This window comes from Salmo trutta, chromosome 15, assembly GCF_901001165.1.
Source record: "Salmo trutta chromosome 15, fSalTru1.1, whole genome shotgun sequence".
NCBI classification, from domain to species: domain Eukaryota; kingdom Metazoa; phylum Chordata; class Actinopteri; order Salmoniformes; family Salmonidae; genus Salmo; species Salmo trutta.
The window spans coordinates 63,710,032-63,734,793 of record NC_042971.1 but is presented as its reverse complement, the minus strand read 5'-3'; the positions used below and the strand labels follow the sequence as shown (position 1 = coordinate 63,734,793).

The following is a 24,762-nucleotide window of genomic DNA, read 5'->3' as shown; positions in this document are numbered from 1 at the left end:
GGTTAAATGCGGAGGACACATTTCAGTTGAATACATTCAATTTGGGGAGTTTCTCCCATTCTTCTCTGCAGATCCTCTCAAACTCTGTCAGGTTGGAAGTGTCACTGCACAGCTATTTTCAGGTCTCTCCATAGATTTGATTGAGTTCAAGTCAAGGCTCTGGCTGGGCCACTCAAGGACATCCAAAGTCACTCCTGTGTTGTCTTGGCTGTGTGCTGAGGGTCGTTGTCCTGTTGGAAGGTGAACCTTCGCCCCAGTCTGTGGTCCTGAGCGCTCTGGAGCAGGTTTTCATCAAGGATCTCTCTGTACTTTAATCCAATCATCTTTTGACTAGTCTCGCAGTCGCTGCTGCTGAAAAACAACCCCACAACATGATGCTGCCACCACCATGCTTCGCCGTCGGGATGGTGCCACCACCATGCTTCGCCGTCGGGATGGTGCCACCACCATGCTTCGCCGTAGGGATGGTGCCACCACCATGCTTCGCCGTCGGGATGGTGGCAGATTTCCTCCAAACGTGACTCTTGTCGTTCAGGCCATAGAGTTCAATCTCAAGAGAGAATCTTGTTTATCATGGTCTGAGAGTCCTTTAGGTGCCTTTTGGCAAACTCCAAGCAGGCTGTCATGTGCCTTTTACTGAGGAGTGGCTTCTGTCGGGCCACTCTACCATAAAGGCCTGATTGGTGGAGTCCTGCAGAGATGGTTGTCCTTCTGGTAGGTTCTCCTATCAAATCAAATTGTATTAGTCACATGTGCTGAATACAACAGCATTTCACCTTACAGTGAAATGCTGAATACAACAGGTGTAGTACATTTACATTTACATTTAAGTCATTTAGCAGACGCTCTTATCCAGAGCGACTTACAAATAGACCTTACAGTGAAATGCTGAATACAACAGGTGTAGTAGACCTTACAGTGAAATGCTGAATACAACAGGTGTAGTAGACCTTACAGTGAAATGCTGAATACAAGAGGTGTAGTAGACCTTACAGTGAAATGCTGAATACAACAGGTGTAGTAGACCTTACAGTGAAATGCTGAATACAACAGGTGTAGTAGACCTTACAGTGAAATGCTGAATACAACAGGTGTAGTAGACCTCACAGTGAAATGCTGAATACAACAGGTGTAGTAGACCTTACAGTGAAATGCTGAATACAACAGGTGTAGTAGACCTCACAGTGAAATGCTGAATACAACAGGTGTAGTAGACCTCACAGTGAAATGCTGAATACAACAGGTGTAGACCTCACAGTGAAATGCTGAATACAACAGGTGTAGACCTCACAGTGAAATGCTGAATACAACAGGTGTAGTAGACCTCACAGTGAAATGCTTATTTACGAGCCCCTAACAAACAGTGCAATTTCCAAAAACTATGAATAAAAATAAGAGATAAAAGTAACACGTAATTAACGAGCAGCAGTAAAAAATAACAATATATACAAGTAGGTCAATGTGGAGGCTATATACAGGGTATTACGGTACAGAGTCAATGTGGAGGCTATATACAGGGTGTTACGGTACAGAGTCAATGTGGAGGCTATATACAGGGTGTTACGGTACAGAGTCAATGTGGAGGCTATATACAGGGGGTACCGGTACAGAGTCAATGTGGAGGCTATATACAGGGGGTACCGGTACAGCTCATTCAATGCTGTCTTAGTGCCAGCCTCTGACTGTGGTGGTATGTAAACAGCTGCAAAGAATACAGATGAAAACTCTCTCGGTAGGTAGTGTGGTCTACAGCTTATCATGAGAAACTCTACCTCAGGTGCGCAATGGACTTCCTTAGATATAGTGCACCAGCTGTTGTTTACAAAAATACATAGTCCGCCGCCCCTTGTCTTACCAGACCCCGCTGTTCTATCCTGCCGGTACATCGTATAAAGAGCCAGCTGTATGTTGATATTGTCGTTGTTCAGCCACGACTTTGTACCCCCTGTCTCCACAGAGGAACTCTGGAGCTCTGTCAGAGTGACCATCGGGTTCTTGGTCACCTCCCTGACCAAGGCCCTTCTCCCCCGTTTGCTCAGTTTGGCCGGGCGGCCAGCTCTAGGAAGAGTCTTGGTGGTTCCAAACTTCTTCCATTTTAGAATGATGGAGGCCACTGTGTTCTTGGGGACCTTCAATGCTGCAGATATATTTTGCTACCCTTCCCCAGATCTCGACACAATCCTGTCTCAGAGCTCTATGAAAAACATTATTCGACATGGCTTGGTTTTTGCTCTGACATGCACTGTCAACTGTGGGACCTTATATAGACAGGTGTGTGCCTTTCCAAATAATGTCCAATCAATTGAATTTACCACAGGTGGACTCCAATCAAGTTGAGGAAACATCTCAAGGATGATCAATGGAAACAGGATGCACCTGAGCTCAATTTTGAGTCTCATAGCAAATGTAAATACGTTTTTTTTGTTTTTTAGTTTCCTGAGGATTTTTAAAAAATGTAATCCATTTTAGAATGAGGCTGTAACGCAAGAAAATGTGGAAAAGGTCAAGAGGTCTGAATACTTTCCAAAGGCACTGTATGCACAGGGTTCCTAGGAGTTGCAGGCAATTATATTTATTGTCCTGCAAAAGTATAATGAAAAAATATATAAGCACAGCATGCAATAATTTCACCGATTTTACTGAGTTACAGTTCATTAGGCCCTAATCTATGGTGTGCACCCAGTCATGTGAAATCCACACTTAGCAGCCAGGCCCTACGTCTTGGCACATCGACTCGGTACTGGTATTCCCTGTATGTTATTACCTGGTACCCCTGCACATTGACTCAGTACTGGTATTCCCTGTATATAGCCATGTATTACCTGGTACCCCTGCACATTGACTCAGTACTGGTACACCATGTGTTTATAGCCATGTTATTACCTGGTACCCCTGCACATTTACTCAGTACTGGTACACCATGTGTTTATAGTCATGTTATTACCTGGTACCCCTGCACATTGACTCAGTACTGATACACCATGTGTTTATTGTTATTGTAATTTGTTGTGTATTTATTCCTCTTGTTATAATTTTTCTATATGTTTCTCTCTGCATTATGGGTAAGGACCCGTAAGTAAACACTAGTCTACACCTGTTTATGAAGCATTTGACAAATACGTTTTGATTTGTGTTAAAAGCAGTAGCGGTGCGTGGGTAAAATATCAGTGGGGAAGCCAAGTATACTGTATTATTGACTGTACGTTTGTTTATTCCATGTGTAACTCTGTGTTGTTGTCTGTGTCGCACTGCTTTGCTTTATCTTGGTCAGGTCGCAGTTGTAAATGAGAACTTGTTCTCAACTGGCCTACCTGGTAAAATAAAGGTGAAATAAAATAAATTAAATAAAAGTCAGGGGAAGAAAAGCCATATTACAATCTGTGTTGTGATAATTGCGTTGTTTGCTCTATAACCTGTTAGTTCATATACCTTGCCACCGTGATATATAGGCCTAAGGCTGAGACAATAAGACACAGTGGCAGAATATATTCAACCACACCTTTGTTTAATCACAAAACCGGAGAACAACATCTGTCTGGTGAAGTCCACAAAGCAAATATTGCATGTAACAAACAATTACATGACCTACAGCAGGGGTGAAGAAAGTTAATGTTTCTGAAATTTTTCAGACTTCAAAACAACTTGATTTAGAACCACAGAGAATTTCACCGCAAGTCGCAAAGAAAACAGGAGTTTACTCCACTATTCCAGCACCATTTCAACTTCCACTTTGTAATGAATACTCAGGGAGAAAAAGGTATAGATTCACATGCAGAGTGCAGCAGGTGTTTATTTCGCCTTCACAGAAGACAGGAATCGTGGTCACAGGCGGGCAATGGTCATACACAGGTAGGAAAACAGGCAGGTGAATCAAAACTAGGACTGAAGGCAATAACTGGTTCTCACAAACGAGCTAGGAAAAGGCTTAGTAGAGTCAAAACGAACAATACCTCACAAAGGCACAAACAGAATGAACTGAACTAAGTAAGGAGCTGATGAGACCAGGTGAGTAACTAACAGGTGAAATCAATGAACACAAATGAAAGACGGGGCTACATTCAAGAACACACAGAAACAGAACGCAAGGTTCACTAAGAAAATAAATACAGAACCTTACAAACATAATCAAATCACCTATGGTTAGTCTAATACAGTGACAACTAAAAGATATCAGAAACAATTTAGTCCAATCAACGTAAGCTAAATATGATGTGGCTGTCCATGGTACTGATTTGTGTGTGTGTGTGTGTGTGTGTGTGTGTGTGTGGAAAAAAACATTGAATATGTGCCATCGTCCTCTTTCATTTTGATGAAACGGTCTACAACTGTAATATTCGTTGAGGGTGTTCGTTCTGAACCCGCTACGGTGCTTTAGGTGCCAAGGATTTGGACATGTGGCAGCAAATCAAATAACATTTCATTGGTCACATACACATGGTTAGCAGATGGTATTGCGAGTGTAGCGAAATGCTTGTGCTTCTAGTTCCGACAGTGAAGCAATATCAACAATCTAACAATTCCACAACAACTACCTAAAACACACAAATCTAAGTAAAGGGATGGAATAAGAATATGTACATATAAATATATGGATGAGGGGGGGGGGCTCCCAGTGGGGGGGGGGGGCTCCCAGTCGAATCTCTCACCCTTGGGCTATCCTCTACATTTTTTTGTGTTTATAGCTATGGTGATCAACTGCACTGGTGGAGTGGAAATCACAAAAGATACATGTGGTAGTTGCAGCAATAGATAAATATTAGTGCAGGAGATGTACAGGGAGTTTTGAGAGAAGGGGGTTCCAACGGCCTGGTGTAGTATCGTTTAGGGCCAAAGTAGTGGGATGGGTGTAGGGGTAGAGATAGTGGTGCAATTCAAATGCTTCCCTTTGTTTTGTTAGAAATGTGCAATCTGCACTCCGACCTGCGACAGGCAGCAACACGGGGTCTAGTCAGCCGGAAATGAACACGAAAAGAAAAAGGAGGGATCCGCCATTTCAGTAGCTACGATGAGACCCACTTCCAGTAAACATTGAATGGAGGAGGAGGAGGGGGGAGCATCATTTTAACACATTTTTTGCTAAATAAGTATTTAGTTAGATATCGGGCAACCGTGAGAGAAGGCAAAACGAGTCCTCTAAAGGTTATCGGAAAGCAGGGAAAGGGGCGGAAGATGGCGGTCGATAAACGAGATGAGAAAGGTACGTAAAAACGTTAATCGCAGTAGTTAGCAACTAGCCGTTTTACAGAGGAAAAGACGAAGCGAGAGGTTTCACTCTCATCAAAATAAGTCCAATGTTTTTCCTATGGGCTTATTTTTTTTGGACCTAAGCTTCCCGACTCTAGGATGACTCCCGTTGTTAGGGTGGAGACATGAGCATCTCGTCATTATATACATATATCTGGCTGTCTTTCTATCGTTAGCTAGCTTGCTAATCATCGCTAGCTTGCAAATCATCGCTAACTTGCTAACCATCGCTAGCTTGCTAACCATCTTGCTAACCATCGCTAGCTTGCTAACCATCGCTAGCTTGCTAACCATCGCTAGCTTGCTAACCATCGCTAGCTTGCTAGCCATCTTGCTAACCATCGCTATCTTGCTAACCATCGGTAGCTTGCTAACCATCGCTAGCTTGCTAACCATCGCTAGCTTGCTAACCATCGCTAGCTTGCTAACCATCTTGCTAACCATCGGTAGCTTGCTAACCATCGCTAGCTTGCTAACCATCGCTATCTTGCTAACCATCGCTAGCTTGCTAACCATCGGTAGCTTGCTAACCATCGCTAGCTTGCTAACCATCGCTAGCTTGCTAACCATCTTGCTAACCATCGCTAGCTTGCTAACCATCGCTAGCTTGCTAACCATCGCTAGCTTGCTAACCATCCTTTGTGCCAGGTGTGATATCCTCTAAATAACTCGGGCTAATCTTCCTATAGACTCAGTAACGCCAGCAGGCTAGTCCTTTAAAAAAAATAAAAAATCAATATATATTTGGTATGTAACTGTTATAAAAGTTGTATTGTCAATTTAGTTTTGTATTTAAACGCCACTTTAAACGTGTACATGATACTGCAACAACATTTCCACACGGGGACAATGAAGTCAGTGAAACGACGCGAAACTGTTCCAGTTTCTCCCAACTGGCTTTTAGAATGGCCAGACATGCTAATATTCATTTACACAAAGCCAGGTTAACGTTACCACGTCTCGATAGCTAGTTAACGAGTTATAATACTCATTGGTTACTAGATACTAGTCTTAATGTTAGAGCTAATTAGCAAAGATAACAGCACCACAGTTTCTAAAAAAAACAGATGCGCAAGACTTCCGGGAAGGCTGGCCAAATAGTGTGCAATTCTGGGCCCCTTCGACTATCCCCTTGGTTCCTTCATTAACACCCCCCCCCCCCTCGACTATCCCCTTGGTTCCTTCATTAACACCCCCCCCCCTCGACTATCCCCTTGGTTCCTTCATTAACACCCCCCCCCCTCGACTATCCCATTGGTTCCTTCATTAACACCCCCCCTCGACTATCCCCTTGGTTCCTTCATTAACACCCCCCCCCCCTCGACTATCCCCTTGGTTCCTTCATTAACACCCCCCCCCCCCTCGACTATCCCATTGGTTCCTTCATTAACACCCCCCCCCCCCTCGACTATCCCCTTGGTTCCTTCATTAACACCCCCCCCTCGACTATCCCCTTGGTTCCTTCATTAACACCCCCCCCCCCTCGACTATCCCCTTGGTTCCTTCATTAACACCCCCCCCCCCCTCGACTATCCCCTTGGTTCCTTCATTAACACCCCCCCCCCCCTCGACTATCCCATTGGTTCCTTCATTAACACCCCCCCTCGACTATCCCATTGGTTCCTTCATTAACACCCCCCCTCGACTATCCCCTTGGTTCCTTCATTAACACCCCCCCTCGACTATCCCCTTGGTTCCTTCATTAACACCCCCCCCTCGACTATCCCCTTGGTTCCTTCATTAACACCCCCCCCCCTCGACTATCCCCTTGGTTCCTTCATTAACACCCCCCCCCCTCGACTATTCCCTTGGTTCCTTCATTAACACCCCCCCCCTCGACTATCCCCTCGGTTCCTTCATTAACACCCCCCCCCCTCGACTATCCCCTTGGTTTCTTCATTAACACCCCCCCCCTCGACTATTCCCCTTGGTTTCTTCATTAACACCCCCCCCTCGACTATCCCTTGGTTTTCTTATTAACACCCCCCCCTCGACATCCCCTTGCTGTCTTTCATTAACACCCCCCCCCCTCGACTATCCCCTTGGTTTCTTCATTAACACCCCCCCCCTCGGACTATCCCCTGGTTTCTTCATTAACACCCCCCCCCCTCGACTATCCCCTTGGTTTCTTCATTAACACCCCCCCCCCTCGACTATCCCCTTGGTTTCTTCATTAACACCCCCCCCCTCGACTATCCCCTTGGTTTCTTCATTAACACCCCCCCCCTCGACTATCCCCTTGGTTTCTTCATTAACACCCCCCCCCTCGACTATCCCCTCAGTTCCTTCATTAACACCCCCCCCCCTCGACTATTCCCTTGGTTCCTTCATTAACACCCCCCCCTCGACTATCCCCTTGGTTCCTTCATTAACACCCCCCCCCCCCTCGACTATCCCCTTGGTTCCTTCATTAACACCCCCCCCCTCGACTATTCCCTCGGTTCCTTCATTAACACCCCCCCCTCGACTATTCCCTCGGTTCCTTCATTAACCCACTGTTCCCCAGGCGCCGAAGATGTTGATTTAAGGCAGCCCCCCGCTCCTCTCTGATTCAGAGGGGTTAGGATTAAATGCGGAAGACACATTTCAGTTGAATACATTGTTGGACAACTGACGAGGTATCCCCCTTTCCCTTTCTGTTCACCCCGCTATCATCCAGAAAGCGAGGTCAGTGCAGGTGCATCAAAGCTGGGACCGAGAGACTGAAAAACAGCTTCTATCTCAAGGCCATCAGACTGTTAAATAGCCATCACTAGCTGGCTACCACCCGGTTACTCAACCCTGTACCTTAGAGGATGCTGCCCTGTATACATAGACATGGAATCACTGGTCACTGTAATGTTTACATACTGCTTTACTCATCTCATATGTATCTACTGTATTCTATTCTACTGTATTCTACTGTATTTTAGTCAACGCCACTCTGACATTGATCGTCCTAATATGTATATATTTTTTTATTCTTTTACTTTTAGATTTGTGTGTATTGTTGTGAATATTTAGATATTACTGCACTGTATGTGACCAATAACATCTGCTGAATATGCGTATGTGACCAATAACATCTGCTAAATATGCGTATGTGACCAATAACATCTGCTGAATATGCGTATGTGACCAATAACATCTGCTGAATATGCGTATGTGACCAATAACATCTGCTGAATATGCGTATGTGACCAATAACATCTGCTGAATATGCGCATGTGACCAATAACATCTGCTGAATATGCGTATGTGACCAATAACATCTGCTGAGTATGCGTATGTGACCAATAACATCTGCTGAATATGCGCATGTGACCAATAACATCTGCTAAATATGCGTATGTGACCAATAACATCTGCTGAATATGCGCATGTGACCAATAACATCTGATTTGAGAATTCTTATTCCTTAGTGGTTAATTTTCTCGATCTAAAGGCATAACCTAGATTTCAAGCTAGTGTCTTAAGTCGTTTTTATTCATTTTATTTAACCTTTTTATTTAACTAGGCAATCCAAGTTAAGAACAAATTCTTATTTAGTTGAACATGTTATTACTCCAACCTCGTGAAAGTGACAAACTGTTCATTTTTGTCAAAAACAACTTTTATATCTAAGGAATGCCTTTTTGATTTAACATGTGCAGTTCGCCGCCATGACGACCGACATGAGTTCAGGTAAGCCGACGTCACCATGACATCGCTTAAGTGTGATCGGGGCTTTCAATTGGAGAAGCAGTTTCATCCCATGTTCGTACAGCCAACATACAGATGGAACAAAGAGACCGACGTTTCACCTGACGTATAAATCTAAAGCGTCCATTTTGGAAATTTCCACTCCCCACCAAATATGGTGAATAGAGAAAGCCAAGTGGCCGGTCTCAGTATGGGCAAAGATATTATAACAGGAGGAGAGACGAATCCCAGCAGGAAATGACTAGAGAAACCTATATTCATATAGATTTTTTTGTTGTTGTGCTAGTGCCCCGATTGACTCGTTGAAGGAGAGATCTCCTTGTCCGAGGATAACCAGAATGCACCACGACGACCGAGATCCAGCAGAACTGTGCAACTCGATTGGCTGAGTTGTGCACCTCCTAGCTCTAGTCGAGACTAGAGGCTTGGATGACTTGTCTCCTGTGGCTCTAACTAGTCCCGTGTGGCTCAGTTGGTAGAGCATGGTGTTTGCAACGCCAGGGTTGTGGGTTCGATTCCCACGGGGGACCAGTACGGAGAGAAAAAAATGTATGAAATGTTTGCATTCACTACTGTAAGTCGCTCTGGATAAGAGAGTCTGCTAAATGACTAAAATGTAAAAAAATGTTTGATGATAATAATAATATCTAATAACCATTGATTAGCTCTGTACACGCAGGCAACAAGGCCAGTCCAAACATCAGCTCGCTAGGCCGTAGGTGCTTAACTCTGTTGTGCGCACACTAATGCTACTAATTATAAACCACTAACGCTGGCTACGCCCCAAATAACATCCTGTTCCCATAATTAGGGCTGACCAATCCTGTCGGGCCGAAATACTTCTGTTTTTTTGTTTCTACTGGTAGTTAATTGCACTCACCTGGTGTCCCAGGTCTGAATTAGTCCCTGATTTTAGAAAGCGAGGATAAAAACCAGAAGTGTTTCTGCCCTACAGGACCTGGATTGGTCAGCCCTGCCCGACATAGAGCTCTGGTCAGAACTAGTGCACTATGGGCCTTGATCAAAGGCAGTGCGCTCTGTGTTTTTAATATAAAATCTACTATGCCTAAATGTGGTTGACTCTGTCGTCCCAGATGGAGAGCTCAACGTGCTGGACGACATCCTCACCGAGGCCCCTGACCAGGATGACGAGCTCTATAACCCTGAGAGTGAACAGCACGTCAACCAGAAAAAAGGTACCTTTTTTAACCAAGTTCTCTGCTGCCAATGACTGGAACGAACTACAAAAATCTCTGAAACTGGAAACACTTATCTCCCTCACTAGCTTTAAGCACCAGCTATCAGAGCAGCTCACAGATCACTGCACCTGTACATAGCCCATTTATAATTTAGCCCAAACAACTACCTCATCCCCTACTGTATTTATTTATTTATTTTGCACCCCAGTATTTCTACTTTGCACATTCATCTACTGTCAAATCTACCATTCCAGTGTTTTAATTGCTATATTGTATTTACTTCGCCGCCTATTTATTGCCTTTACCTCCCTTATCTCACCTCATTTGCTCACATTGTATATAGACATATTTTTCTACTGTATTATTGACTGTATGTTTGTTTATTCCATGTGTAACTCTGTGTTGTTGTATGTGTCGAACTGCTTTGCGTTTATCTTGGCCAGGTCGCAGTTGTGAATGAGAACTTGTTCTCAACTTGCCTACCTGGTTAAATAAAGGTGAAATAAAAATTAATAAAAAAAAAACACACAGTTCTGAGAATTGGCAGATTTTAAAAGCCGACATTGGTTAGCCTGAGTCTGTTTGTGCCATCATGCTAAATCCACTCATAGTAATGATCCCGGTTTGTAATGGCGCTGGCAAGAGCACAAACGGATGGTTGAATAAGGGTGCGCACGTAAAAAAATAAAACATCTTTCTTACTACTTTTAGCTTGTATCAAATCGGTTCCAAACAGACCCAAGAGCACTAAACAGACCAGGTTAGATATTGGCCTTTTAATCTTTGAAGATGAATGACTCCCCCCCCCCCCCCCCCCTCCAGGGTCCAAGAGGAAGAACAACCGAGGAGATAACCACGTGCTGAAGCGCCTGCGACCCACGGCTCACACCACCACTAGACACGCCGCTAAGAGATCAGCCCCCTCGGCTGGGGCTAGCGGGAAAAAGCCAGTCAACCCCAGGAGGGGACGGCACCCCTCCGACTACAATACCGAAGATTACTATGAGGACAGGAAGACCCATCCTATGAGAGATGGCGGGGTGCAGAGGGGGGAGCCTCTCAAAGCAGACCACCCTGACAAGCCCCTGGGTCGCAGGAGAGAGCCAGACAGACACAGGATCATGCCTGAGCTCAACACCGAGGTAGGAGCAGCTTTACTAAGGTTACTGATGTCCGTCTGTTCTGTAGAGACCGAGGGTTAGGTTACTGATGTCCGTCTGTTCTGTAGAGACCGAGGGTTAGGTTACTGATGTCCGTCTGTTCTGTAGAGACCGAGGGTTAGGTTACTGATGTCCGTCTGTTCTGTAGAGACCGAGGGTTAGGTTACTGATGTCCATCTGTTCTGTAGAGACCGAGGGTTAGGTTACTGATGTCCATCTGTTCTGTAGAGACCGAGGGTTAGGTTACTGATGTCCATCTGTTCTGTAGAGACCGAGGGTTAGGTTACTGATGTCCATCTGTTCTGTAGAGACCGAGGGTTAGGTTACTGATGTCCGTCTGTTCTGTAGAGACCGAGGGTTAGGTTACTGATGTCCATCTGTTCTGTAGACACCGAGGGTTAGGTTACTGATGGTCCGTCTGTTCTGTAGAGACCGAGGGTTAGGTTACTGATGTCCGTCTGTTCTGTAGAGACCGAGGGTTAGGTTACTGATGTCCATCTGTTCTGTAGAGACCGAGGGTTAGGTTACTGATGGTCCGTCTGTTCTGTAGAGACCGAGGGTTAGGTTACTGATGGTCCGTCTGTTCTGTAGAGACCGAGGGTTAGGTTACTGATGTCCGTCTGTTCTGTAGAGACCGAGGGTTAGGTTACTGATGTCCGTCTGTTCTGTTGTCTAGAAGCTGAGTCCTCCCAGTGAGGAGAGCAGGTTCAGCCCGTCTAAGGAAGAAGCAGAAGAAGAGGGGGCATCAGACCAGGAGACAGGCAGCACGGCCGAGTCCTCCGAGGGACACCGATCCAACGTGGAGGAGGAACAGGAGGGCGAGGAGGAAGAGTATGAGGTGCAGGAAGTGGATCATAGAGCCAAGAATGCGCCAAATGATTACGACACTCGCAGTGAAGTCAGCGACTCCCAGTCTGAGTCTGTGTCCTTCTCTGAGGGGGAGTCTGGTCTCTCTGGCTCTGGCTCTGAGGCTTCAGGTAATACACACCTGCTCAACATTCACATGGGCTATGTCCCAATTTATCTGTCCCTCCTTCCAAGTGTGCACTTGTTCACTTCCCTTCGTGGATTAAGAAATAAATGACTGGTATAAGAAAATGGTGGGAACTGCCTCTAGTCTATGCCTACACCAATTCAATGGTTAATACATTCACACACTTCAGGAGGAAGAAGAGATTATTGGGACACTCTCTCTTAGGCTTTTCTTTCCACAATCTCTGTCAGACTCTTTTATTCACCCATACTTTACACCCTCCTAGTTCACTGTTCTAGTAATACCATGATCACTTTACACCCTCCTAGTTCACTGTAGTAGTAGTAACCTGATCACTTTACACCCTCCTAGTTCACTGTAGTAGTAGTAACCTGATCACTTTACACCCTCCTAGTTCACTGTAGTAGTAATACCATGATCACTTTACACCCTCCTAGTTCACTGTTGTAGTAATACCATGATCACTTTACACCCTCCTAGTTCACTGTAGTAGTAGTAACCTGATCACTTTACACCCTCCTAGTTCACTGTAGTAGTAATACCATGATCACTTTACACCCTCCTAGTTCACTGTTGTAGTAATACCATGATCACTTTACACCCTCCTAGTTCACTGTAGTAGTAGTAACCTGATCACTTTACACCCTCCTAGTTCACTGTAGTAGTAATACCATGATCACTTTACACCCTCCTAGTTCACTGTAGTAGTAGTAACCTGATCACTTTACACCCTCCTAGTTTACTGTTGTAGTAGTAACCTGATCACCAGTACCAATTCAAACATACAATTCATACTAATCGATAAGCTTCATGAAGTGCATCAGGCCTTTGCACAGTCAGTTGTACCTTTTTTAATCTGTTGTTACAATGTTCACCGTGGGTTGCTGTCTACCTGGACGTGTCAAATCAGAAGAGAATTGAGAGAATTACACGTCTTCACTTTGTTTGGACAGTCCCAAATAGAGGGTCCCAGTGGAGGGTCCCAGTGGAGGGTCCCAGTGGAGGGTCCCAGTAGAGGGTCCCAGTAGAGGGTCCCAGTAGATGCCAGTTTGAACAAACCGTAACCTTAACCCCTATAGCAAAGCTATTTGCTTATCAACAGAGTTGCAGTTGATAGTGTGTCTGTAGGTCATCCATAGGGGGCTATCCAAATAAAGACCCAGAAATGAATCCATACCATTTTGATGCACTTAACAATTGTTACACATTAATTTTCCATTCAATATCTGATAGTGATGGAGATCTGGCTGGATCCTGGCTGGGCTGAGTTGCTCTGTGTGTTAGAATGGATGGGGGGGTTGTTGTTTTTGTCCCCCCCCCACACTTTCCACTGATGAACTTGTCATTTAGCAGATTTAAAATGTTTTGAGCTAGTAATATGTAAATATTTATCTCTTAGAAAATAGCTATGACATGACATAGCCAAATAATATAACGCTGCTATAACACTAGTGCGGCTCATAAAAAAAAGATTCCTTTCCCAGTTATGAAATTTACACCTTTTACACTGTTGATGTAAAAAATTACCCAATGCACTGACTTTTTAAACCAGAACTACCAAAAATATTTAGTATGGTGAACCTGTTAATGGAAAACCCCCCCCGATCATCAGTTAGATGTGAGTTGTCCACTCCGGTAACCTACCCAACTCTGCCGGGTTTAAAAACTCTTAATTTTCCAGCAAATTACATTGGTTGTCCCTCGATGAATAAAGCCTGTGATTTTCCCATGTAGGCTACATCTACCGATTTATTAGAACAGGGAATAGGGTAGGTCTACCTCTCGTTGTCGCCAGAAGCTGCGTCTTCCACACTGGCAGTACAGTTATCTGACTTTTATGTCCGTGTCGTACTCCGTTACGCGCAGGCACGTTTTGATCAGGCTGAAGGAGAGGACTCATCAATTCAGTCACAACAGATACGAGGAATTAAGAGACTTCAAATCATTAGTCAACTGGCCGTTCATAACATTGGAATCGCTTTTTATTTATTTTATTAGCGATGCAGCCTTTTGGATCGGTTTGGGCTCTCACGGACTGATGCACTAGTGTCTTAAACATTTGAATCGGCAACCGATGCCTATCTGTGAGTTGTTATATCCCATCTGTGAGTTGTTATATCCCGTCTGTGAGTTGTTATATCCCGTCTGTGAGTTGTTATATCCCGTCTGTGAGTTGTTATATCCCGTCTGTGAGTTGTTATATCCTTTAAAGCACACTGTCCGTTTATGTCTTTCGTTGCTGAGGAATCAATGTATCGATTTATCTCTTGTTCTGAGTTATTATATATTTTTTTTGCAGCCATGGCATGTGCTTTGAATAAGTTATTTGCATGTGTTTGAAAACTGTATGGTGTTCTCCAGGTTCTGAGAAAAAGCACGAGAAACTGTCGTCGTCTGTCCGCGCCGTCCGCAAGAACCAGACCAGCAAGCTGAAGTACATCCTACGAGACGCACGCTTCTTCATGATCAAGAGCAACAACCACGAGAACGTGTCCCTGGCCAAGGCTAAGGTATCTTAAAGGGATGCTGGGAAAAATTCTGTTGTTCTATTTCCCCTCCAGAGTCCGATGAACTTGTGGATACCATTTTCATGTCTCTGTGTGCAGTATAAAAGAAGTTAGCAATGCTACCGTATCTGTAGACTGGAAGCAGTCATTGCGCTAACGCTAGTTAGCATTGGCTCGTGAAACTACAACGAACTTCCTTTTATAGTGCACGCACAGACATACAAATGCTATAAGTAGGACAGGGGCTTGTATGCCAGAATTTCACAGTATCCCTTTAACTCAGAAGTAGTGCATCATATAGTGAATACAGCGGCGTTGGGGGGGACGTGGGGCGGCGTCGGGGGACGTGGGGCGGCGTCGGGGACGTGGGGCGGCGTCGGGGGACGTGGGGCGGCGTCGGGGACGTAGTCTCTCAGGAAGACTGTACATAACACTGTCAAATGCCTTTTGAACTGCAGAAAATGTACCCAATAAAAGTTAGTGTGGAAATGTTTCGCCTTGTTGAATACAAGCAAACAGTTGGATGTTGACTGTGTTATTTCCAGGGAGTGTGGTCCACTCTGCCTGTTAATGAGAAGAAGCTGAACGCTGCCTTCCGTTCTGCTCGCAGCGTCATCCTGGTCTTCTCAGTCAAGGAGAGCGGCAAGTTCCAAGGTGAAGTTCATATGGTTAATATCCCCATACATATGTATGTATGCATGCATTCATTCATTCATTCATTCAACTCCAGCAGAAGTGTCCAGGCTCCCCACGACTGGAATTGGCTTTCCCAATGTTGTGTAAATGTTGATCGCCTTTTTAACTCCAGAAAGCGGCACGGTGGCGAGACGACAAAGTCTCGTGAACTGAATGTGTCGTCCTGTGTGTGTGTGTGTAGGTTTTGCCAGGCTGTCCTCTGAGTCCCACCACGGAGGGTCTCCCATCCACTGGGTCCTGCCTGCTGGGATGAACGCTAAGATGCTTGGTGGAGTGTTCAAAATCGACTGGATCTGCAGGTAAGTCCTAAACCACGTCTTTATAATGTGGTAGCTAGAATTTTAAAATGTAACTTCAGACAAATGAATTACGGGACGATTTCCTTAGTCCTAGACTGAAAGAGAACTCGATGGATAATGTCCATATAAAGAGCTTTTAACCGCCCTTTGGTGTTTTGTCATCCCAGACCTGTTTTTAAGACTTCTGCATCCTACTCTCTAACCATTTTTTGTTTTCAGGCGCGAGTTGCCGTTCACTAAAACAGCTCACCTCTCCAACTCGTGGAATGAACACAAGCCTGTAAAGATCGGCCGAGACGGACAGGTAAACATTCTTGATTTAGTACATTCTATCCATGTGCTGATATCCATATCCTGAGTCGGGGCCCCAGTCACGGTGCTTTGTACTCCGGACCACGTATTGGACCCCTGGGCATGGGTTCAAAACCAGCCCTGTGACCTTCCAGTCTGTTTGTCCCCACATCTCCTCCTCTAATCCACCTCCTATAATACACTACATGACCAAAAGTATGTGGACAGCTGCTCGGCGAACATCTCATTCCATAATCATGGGCATTAATATGGAGTTGGTCCCCCCTTTGCTGCTATAACATCCCCCACTCTTCTGGGAAGTTTTTCCACTAGATGTTGGAACATTGCTCCCGAGTGGCGCAGCGGTCTAAGGCACTGCATCTCAGTGCAAGAGGCACTGGTTTGAATCCAGGCTGTATCAGATCCGGCCGCGATTGCAAGTCCCATAGGGCGGCGCACAATTAGCCCATCCGTGTTTGGCCCGGGGTAGGCCGTGATGGTAAATAAGAATTTGTTCTTAACTAGTTAAATAAAAGTTAAATAAATGTTTAATTTAAAAAAATCTGTGGGGCCTCCATTCAGGTCTGGTGCTGATGTTGGGCGATTAGGCCTGGCTCAGTCAGCGTTCCAATTTATCCAAAAGGTGTTCGATGGGGTTGAGGTCAGGGCTCTGTGTAAGCCAGTCAAGTTCTTCCACACCGATCTTAACAAATCATTTCTTTATGGACCTCTCTTCGTGCACGAGGGCATTGTCATGCTGAAACAGGAAAGGGCCTTCTTCAAACTGTTGCCACAAAGTTGGAAAAACAGATTGTATTCTGTAGCGTTAAGATTTCCTTCCACTGGAGCCTAGGCCAAACCATAAAAAACAGCCTCATATCATTATTCCCCCTCCACCAAACTTTACAGTTGGCATTCGGGCAGTTAGTATTCTCCTGGCATCCGACAAACCCAGATTTGTCCGTCGGACTGCCAGATGGTGAAAATGTGATTCGTCACTCCAGAGAATGTTTCCACTGCTCTAGAGTCCAATGGCGGCGAGCTTTACACCACTCCAGCCAACACTTGGCATTGCGCATGGTGATTTTAGGCTTGTGTGCAGCTGCTCCGCCATGGAAATCCATTTCATGAAGCTCTCGACAAACAGTTATTGTGCAAAGGTTACTTCCAGAGGCAGTTTGGAACTCTCTAGTGAGTGTTGCAACCAAGGAGAGGCGATTTTTACGTGTTTCAGCACTCTGCGGTCCCGTTCTGTGGGCTTGTGTGGCCTACCACTTCGAGGCTGAGCCATTTTTGGTCCTAGACATTTCCACTTCACAATAACAACGCTTATATTTGACCAGAGCAGCTCGAGCAGGGCCGAAATTTGACAAACTGACTTGTTTGAAAGGTGGCACCCTATGATGGTGCCACGTTAAAAGTCACTGAGCTCTTCAGTAAGGTCACTGTTTGTCTATGGAGATTGCATGGCATTGTGCTCGATTTTATACACCTGTCAGCAACGGTTGTGGCTAAAATGGCCGAATCCATTAATTTGAAGTGTTAATATCTGTTACTGTCTCCGTTAATTCACCTCTATATATACAGTGTCTTCAGAAAGTATTCACACCCCTTGACTTTTTCCACATTTTGTTAAAGCCTGAATTTATAACAGATTAAATGGATGTTTTGTGTAACTGGCCTACACACAAGACCCCATAATGTCTAAGTGTAATTATGTTTTTTAGAAAATGTATTAAAAATGAAAAGTTAGGTAAGTATTCAACCCCTTAGTTATGGCAAAAATTAGTTCAGGAGTGGAAATGTACTTAACAAGTCACATAATAAGTTGCATGGACTCACTGTGTGTGCCATAAGTGTTTAACATGAGTTATGAATGACTTCCTCACCTCTGTACCCCACACATACAATTATCTGTAAGGTCCCTCAGTCGAGCAGTGAATTTCAAACACAGATTCAACCACAAAGACCAGGGAGGTTTTTCAATGCCTCGCAAAGAAGGGCACTTATTGGTAGATATAAAAAAGAAGCAGACGTTAAACATCCCTTTTAGCATGGTGAAGTTATTAATTACACTATGGATGATGTATCAATACACCCAGTCACTACAAAGATACAGGCGTCCTTCCTAACTCAGTTGCCGGAGAGGAAGGAAACCCCTCAGGGATTTCACCATGAGACCAATGGTGACTTTAAAGCAGTTAGTTTTATGGCTGTGATTAGACCAAACTGATGATGTATCAACATTGTAGTTACGCACAATACTAACCTAAATTACAGAGTGAAAAGAACCTGTACAGATTAGAAAATATTCCAAAACATGCATCCTGTTTGCAATAAGGCACTTAACATCGGCTTCTTGTCCGACTCTTTTATTTCTGAGGCTCCGTATCTGCAAATTCTCGCAGTTTCTCACAGGAATTTGGGACTTTACTAGTTTTCTCATGCCGAAACCAGATTAGATCTATAGCTATTTAAATCAGCGTTAAAAGACGACAATATACTATTCACAATGTCACTAAGCAAAAGACAAGCAACTACAATGTCAAAACATGATTTTTGTCATGTTCAGTACCATTTGCTTGATTTTGAAGACCCGCGACTATGGTGTATTGCCATTAGCCAGCTAGCTAACGTTGGCATGCTAGCAATGCTAGTGTTAGCTAGCACACTCTAGTATAGTCCAATGGAAACCGATGGAACCCTGCTGGCTACGTGGCTAGCTGGATGACCAGTGGTGACCGCGAGGTCCATTTGAGATTTAAGGGTTTAATTCGTGCGACTGTTCAGAAAATAGCAGAGAGAATACTGTTTGATGGGCTAGCTAAGTTAATTAGCAAGGTATACCAGTTATCAAAGGGGAATGATGTTTTATTTTGATCCAAATGCTATGGAACCTGATTTAACTTTCATTGTTCATTGTTTATCTTTCATGGAAGATTCTTTTATCCATAAAATGGGCAGAGAACAAACCCATTTTCACATCATATTTAAATTCTATTTTGAAGCGATCAGTAAATGTGAAAACAAAAGCAATACACACCATAAAAGTATTTTAACAAATTGAAAATGAATCTTGAAATGTACTACCCCTGACTGTTAGGTTCATGTACTCTTGTTTTGTATATTTCTGTTTTTTTGTATTTGTTGTGCTCATTAAAAAATCAATTTAAAAAAATCATGCATGGCCAGCGATGTCAAAGATGGTAGACCGACTCTGGTGTTGTGTCAACATTAAAACCAGGATGGACTGTCCTATGGGACCCAACAACACTGGCACATACACAGATGCAGTTCTCATGCAATTATCTGTAGTTAATAACAGTCAGTACACATGCATTCACATAGCATGTTGTAAAGTAGTTAGCTAGATGTCATCTCCATTATCTCAAGTAAAACATTTTTTTTAAAACATACGACAAAGTATCTCTCAATACACTGCATATAAGTCCACATTTTCTCTGACATTTGGCTCGTAGTTCTTACGTACGAAAGAAGTGGAGACAGTGTTCATGGACCTACCAGATCACAACAAACGGGGAAAAGCCTAAATCACTTTTTAAGTGAAATGGTAGAAATAAGCAATTTTCTCCTTTTTTTTGTTTGTAATTTTTTATTTTTTTACTTTGTGGCTGTGGTAACTAGTGATGACTTAGAATTGTCTTGACCCGAGTTACTGCCCTGATGGCACGGACAGCTTCATCAACAACGGTAATGTGTGTTATGTTAATGACCCAGCCAAGCAGATACAAGTAGTAATCATTTTGGTTGTGAAGTGTATTATCAAAGAGCTTTGTTCTTCTTTTTTTAATTTTTTTTTTAACAAAATGTAATTTACCACTTGGCTGTCTATTGTACCACCCTGTCACAGGCCCTCCCAGTCAACACCACCTCATAAGACCACCGTTCCCAAACTAGAGGTCGCCATGTGGGGTCGCCTGATGTGAAAATGGGGACTTGGGAGAGTTTGGACACGCCTATTCAGTCCAGGGTTTTTCTTTATTTTAACAATTTTCTACATTGTAGAATAATAGTGAAGACATCAAAACTATAAAATAACATGTATGGAATCATGTAGCAACCAAACAAGTGTTCAAATAAGCGAAGAGAAACGACAGTCCATCATTACTTTAACGACATGAAGGTCAGTCAATCCGGAAAATTTCAAGAACTTTCGAACTTTCTTCAAGTGCAGTTGCAAAAACCATCAAGCGCTATGATGAACCTGTCTCTCATGAGGACCGCCACAGGAAAGGAAGACCCAGAGTTACCTCTGCTGCAGAGGATAAGTTCATTAGAGTTACCAGACTAAAAAATTGCAGCCATAAATAAATTCTTCAGAGTTCAAGAAACAGACATATCTCAACATCAACTGTTCAGAGGAGACTGTGTGAATCTGGCCTTCATGGTCAAATTGCTGCAAAGAAACCCCTACTAAAGGACACCAATAATAAGAAGAGAGTTGCTTGTGCCAAGAAACACGAGCAATGGAAATCTGTCCATTAGTCTGAGTCCAAATTTGAGATTTTTGGTTCCAACTGCCGTGTCTTTGTGAGACGCAGAGTAGGTAAACGGATGATCTCCTCGTGTGGTTCCCACCGTGAAGCATGGAGGAGGAGGAGGTGTGGGGGTGCTTTGCTGGTGACAATGTCTGTGATTTATTTAGAATTCAAGGCACACTTAACCAGCATGGCTACCATATCATTCTGCAGCGATACACCATCCCATCTGGTTTGCGCTTAGTGCGACTATCAGCATAGTTGTGGGTCTGCAAAATTAAGCAAATGGGATTTAACTCATAACAATGTCATGTTTTGACATTGTCGTGGCTGTTGATGTTTTGGTTTCTTTTGGGCATTTAACTCTGATTTAACTACCGGTATGTATCTACTCTAATCTGGTTTCGGCATGAGAAAAATTCATAAAGTCCCAAATTCCCACAAGATACTGCAAGATTTTACTCACGGATACAGAGCCTCGGAAATAAAAGGTCTGTTCAGTTTAGGAGCCACTCCCTAAAAAGAAACAGACACTGGGGAGACATTCACCTTTCAGCAGGACAATAACCTAAAACGCAAGGCCAAATATACACTGGAGTTGCTTACCAAGAAGACATTGAATGTTCCTGAATGACCGTTTTGACGGTCATTCAGTGGAATCGCGTGGCGCGAAATACAAATACCTCAAATGCTATAACTTCAATTTCTCAAACATATGACTATTTTACACCATTTTAAAGACAAGACTCTCGTTAATCTAACCACATTGTCCAATTTCAAAAAAGGCTTTACAGCGAAAGCAAAACATTAGAGATTATGTCAGGAGAGTACCCTGCCAAAAATAATCACACAGACATTTTCAAAGCAAGCATATAGGTCACCAAAACCACAGCTAAATGCAGCACTAACCTTTGATGATCTTCATCAGATGACACTCCTAGGACATTATGTTATACAATACATGCATGTTTTGTTCAATCAAGTTCATATTTATATCAAAAAACAGCTTTTTACATTAGCATGTGATGTTCAGAACTAGCATACCCACCGCAAACTTCCGGTGAATTTACTAAATTACTCGCGATAAACGTTCACAAAATACATAATTATTTTAAGAATTATAGATACAGAACTCCTTTATGCAAACGCTATGTCAGATTTTAAAATAGCTTTTTGGCAAAAGCACATTTTGCAATATTCTGAGTACATAGCTCAGCCATCACAGGCTAGCTAATTTGACACCCACCAAGTTTGGGGCAACCTAAACTCAGAATTACTATTAGAAAAATTGGATTACCTTTGCTGTTCTTCGTCAGAATGCACTCCCAGGACTTCTACTTGTACAACAAATGTTGTTTTTGTTCCAAATAATCCATAGTTATATCCAAATACCTCTGTTTTGTTTGTGCGTTCAGGTCACTAGCCGAAGGGTAACGCGCGAGCGCATTTCGTGACAAAAAAAATGTCAATATTCCATTACCGTACTTAGAAGCATGTCAAACGCTGTTTAAAATCGTAAAATAGCGATAATATTCCAACCGGACAACGTTGTATTCATTCAAAGACTGAAAGAAAAAAATTGTCCCCAGGCTGACCACTTACAAACTCTGCTGCTATACTTTGCCCAGAGACAGGAGACACGTCATTCCGCTTTCTGAACGCTTTAGAGAGCCAATGGAAGCCTTAGAAAGTGTCACGTAACAGCACAGATGCTGTAATTTTGGTAGAGATGCAACAGAAGGACTACAAATGGTCAGACAGGCCACTTCCTGCATGGAATCTTCTCAGGATTTTGCCTGCCATATGAGTTCTGTTATACTCACAGACACCATTCAAACAGTTTTAGAAACTGTAGAGTGTTTTCTATCCAAATCTACTAATTATGTGCATATTCTCGTTTCTGGGCAAGAGTAGTAACCAGTTTAAATCGGGTACATTTTTTTATCCGGCCGTGAAAATACTGCCCCCTAGCCCCAACAGGTTAATCACTGCCAAAGGTACATTGAAAATGTATTGACTCAGAGGTGTGTATACTTATGTATTTCATATTCAATACATTGTCAAACATTTCTTACAATGTGTTTTCACTTTGTCATTATGGGGTTTTGTGTGTAGATGGGTGAGGGGGGGAATGTTTTATTTAATCCATTTCAAATCCAGGCTATAACACGGCAAAAAGTGGAATAAGTGGAGGGGTATGAATACTTTCTGAAAGCACTATCTATCCATTAAAGAGAACATACTATCCATCTCTTATCTCGCTAACTATTCACTGTCATGCAAATTACCCTAAAGAGTGACCGGCGGCTAACCAATTAACGGTTAACATCTCGAAAGGGGAATAAGTTTGTTGGAGTGAATAGTTAAGACGAACTATTAACTTTAGTTTGATTCACAGAGATTCTACGGGTTGATCTACTAATCTCCCCCCCTCCTCTTCCGGCCCTGCAGGAAATGGAGCCAGAGTGTGGGATACAGCTGTGTGTGATGTTCCCCCAGGACGAGACCATTAACTTGTATCAAGTTATTCATAAAATGCGACACAAGAGGAGGATCCCTTATGAGCCCCGTTCTCGAGGACGCCCGCCGTACAGAGAGCCCACCCGAGGCGACCTGGGAAGGTTAGATGTTATTATTTGGACTGCTAGTGAGCTCTTGTGATGACAGAGTGGTTCTGGTATGACCATCTAAACGTCCTTCCCAGAGTTCTCTGCTCTCATCACATCCCCACGAAGAGGGATACCTGAAATCCTCTGGGCGGCTGCCTAGTACTGTATACAGCAGTTCTGAGGAGCATAGATATATCTATGGCCCGGCGCTAACCACAGTGTCTCTCTATGGCCCGGCGCTAACCACAGTGTCTCTCTATGGCCCGGCGCTAACCACAGTGTCTCTCTATGGCCCGGCGCTAACCACAGTGTCTCTCTATGGCCCGGCGCTAACCACAGTGTCTCTCTATGGCCCGGCGCTAACCACAGTGTCTCTCTATGGCCCGGCGCTAACCACAGTGTCTCTCTATGGCCCGGCGCTAACCACAGTGTCTCTCTATGGCCCGGCGCTAACCACAGTGTCTCTCTATGGCCCGGCGCTAACCACAGTGTCTCTCTATGGCCCGGCGCTAACCACAGTACTAGTAGTCTGAGTCTGGCTTGTTTCTGTCTGCACGTGGTGGTGATGTGTAAAGAAACAGGCCTGCCTAGTTTGGGGTCTTGATCTCTCCTTGTAATGAATACAGTCTCAATTTGAACCTACTTATTAAAGCACCAATGTTTTAGTTGAGTTTATACACACTTTTCAATAGTCCATAGGTTCACTGCTTGAATGCATTTCTCTAGGTAAATTGTTTTAAATTTGTTCCCAAAGTATTATCTTTCAGGACTTTCCTTGGGAGATGAACCTATAAGGGGACTTATATATATCTACCACTGGGGAGAGAGAGGAGGCAGTATGACCTGATCTCTATATATATCTACCACTGGGAAGAGAGAGGAGGCAGTATGACCTGAACTCTATATATATATACCACTGGGGAGAGAGAGGTGGCAGTATGACCTGAACTCTATATATATATATCTACCACTGGGGAGAGAGAGGAGGCAGTATGACCTGAACTCTATATATATCTACCACTGGGGAGAGAGAGGAGGCAGTATGGCCTGAACTATATATATATATATATATATATATATATATATACCACTGGGGAGAGAGAGGAGGCAGTATGACCTGAACTCTCTATATATATATCTACCACTGGGGAGAGAGAGGAGGCAGTATGACCTGAACTCTATATATATCTACCACTGGGGAGAGAGAGGAGGCAGTATGACCTGAACTCTATATATATATATCTACCACTGGGAAGAGAGAGGAGGCAGTATGACCTGAACTCTATATATATCTACCACTGGGGAGAGAGAGGAGGCAGTATGACCTGATCTCTATATCTACCACTGGGGAGAGAGAGGAGGCAGTATGACCTGAGCTCTATATATATCTACCACTGGGGAGAGAGAGGAGGCAGTATGACCTGAGCTCTATATATATCTACCACTGGGAAGAGAGAGGAGGCAGTATGACCTGAACTCTATATATCTATATCTACCACTGGGAAGAGAGAGGAGGCAGTATGACCTGAACTCTATATATATATATCTACCACTGGGGAGAGAGAGGAGGCAGTATGGCCTGA

At 43.7% G+C, this 24,762-nt stretch overlaps 1 protein-coding gene across 3 annotated transcripts in view; it reads left to right on the top strand.

The window, feature by feature from the left end:
• Positions 1–4,940: 4,940 nt before the first annotated feature.
• LOC115149534 (YTH domain-containing protein 1) overlaps positions 4,941–24,762 on the top strand; it is a 34,905-nt gene continuing 15,083 nt past the window's right edge. The window contains exons 1-9 of one of the 3 annotated variants that reach the window (XM_029692474.1): positions 4,941–5,197; positions 10,020–10,121; positions 10,947–11,266; positions 11,964–12,261; positions 14,640–14,788; positions 15,331–15,439; positions 15,663–15,780; positions 16,000–16,084; positions 23,022–23,191. In XM_029692474.1, the coding sequence (XP_029548334.1) occupies positions 5,170–5,197; positions 10,020–10,121; positions 10,947–11,266; positions 11,964–12,261; positions 14,640–14,788; positions 15,331–15,439; positions 15,663–15,780; positions 16,000–16,084; positions 23,022–23,191 (1,379 nt within the window). In that variant the 5' untranslated portion in view covers positions 4,941–5,169. Of the gene's footprint in view, positions 5,198–8,859; positions 8,908–10,019; positions 10,122–10,946; positions 11,267–11,960; positions 12,262–14,639; positions 14,789–15,330; positions 15,440–15,662; positions 15,781–15,999; positions 16,085–23,021; positions 23,192–24,762 lie in introns of those variants that run through there. The other 2 variants (XM_029692473.1, XM_029692475.1) reach the window with 2 other exon arrangements.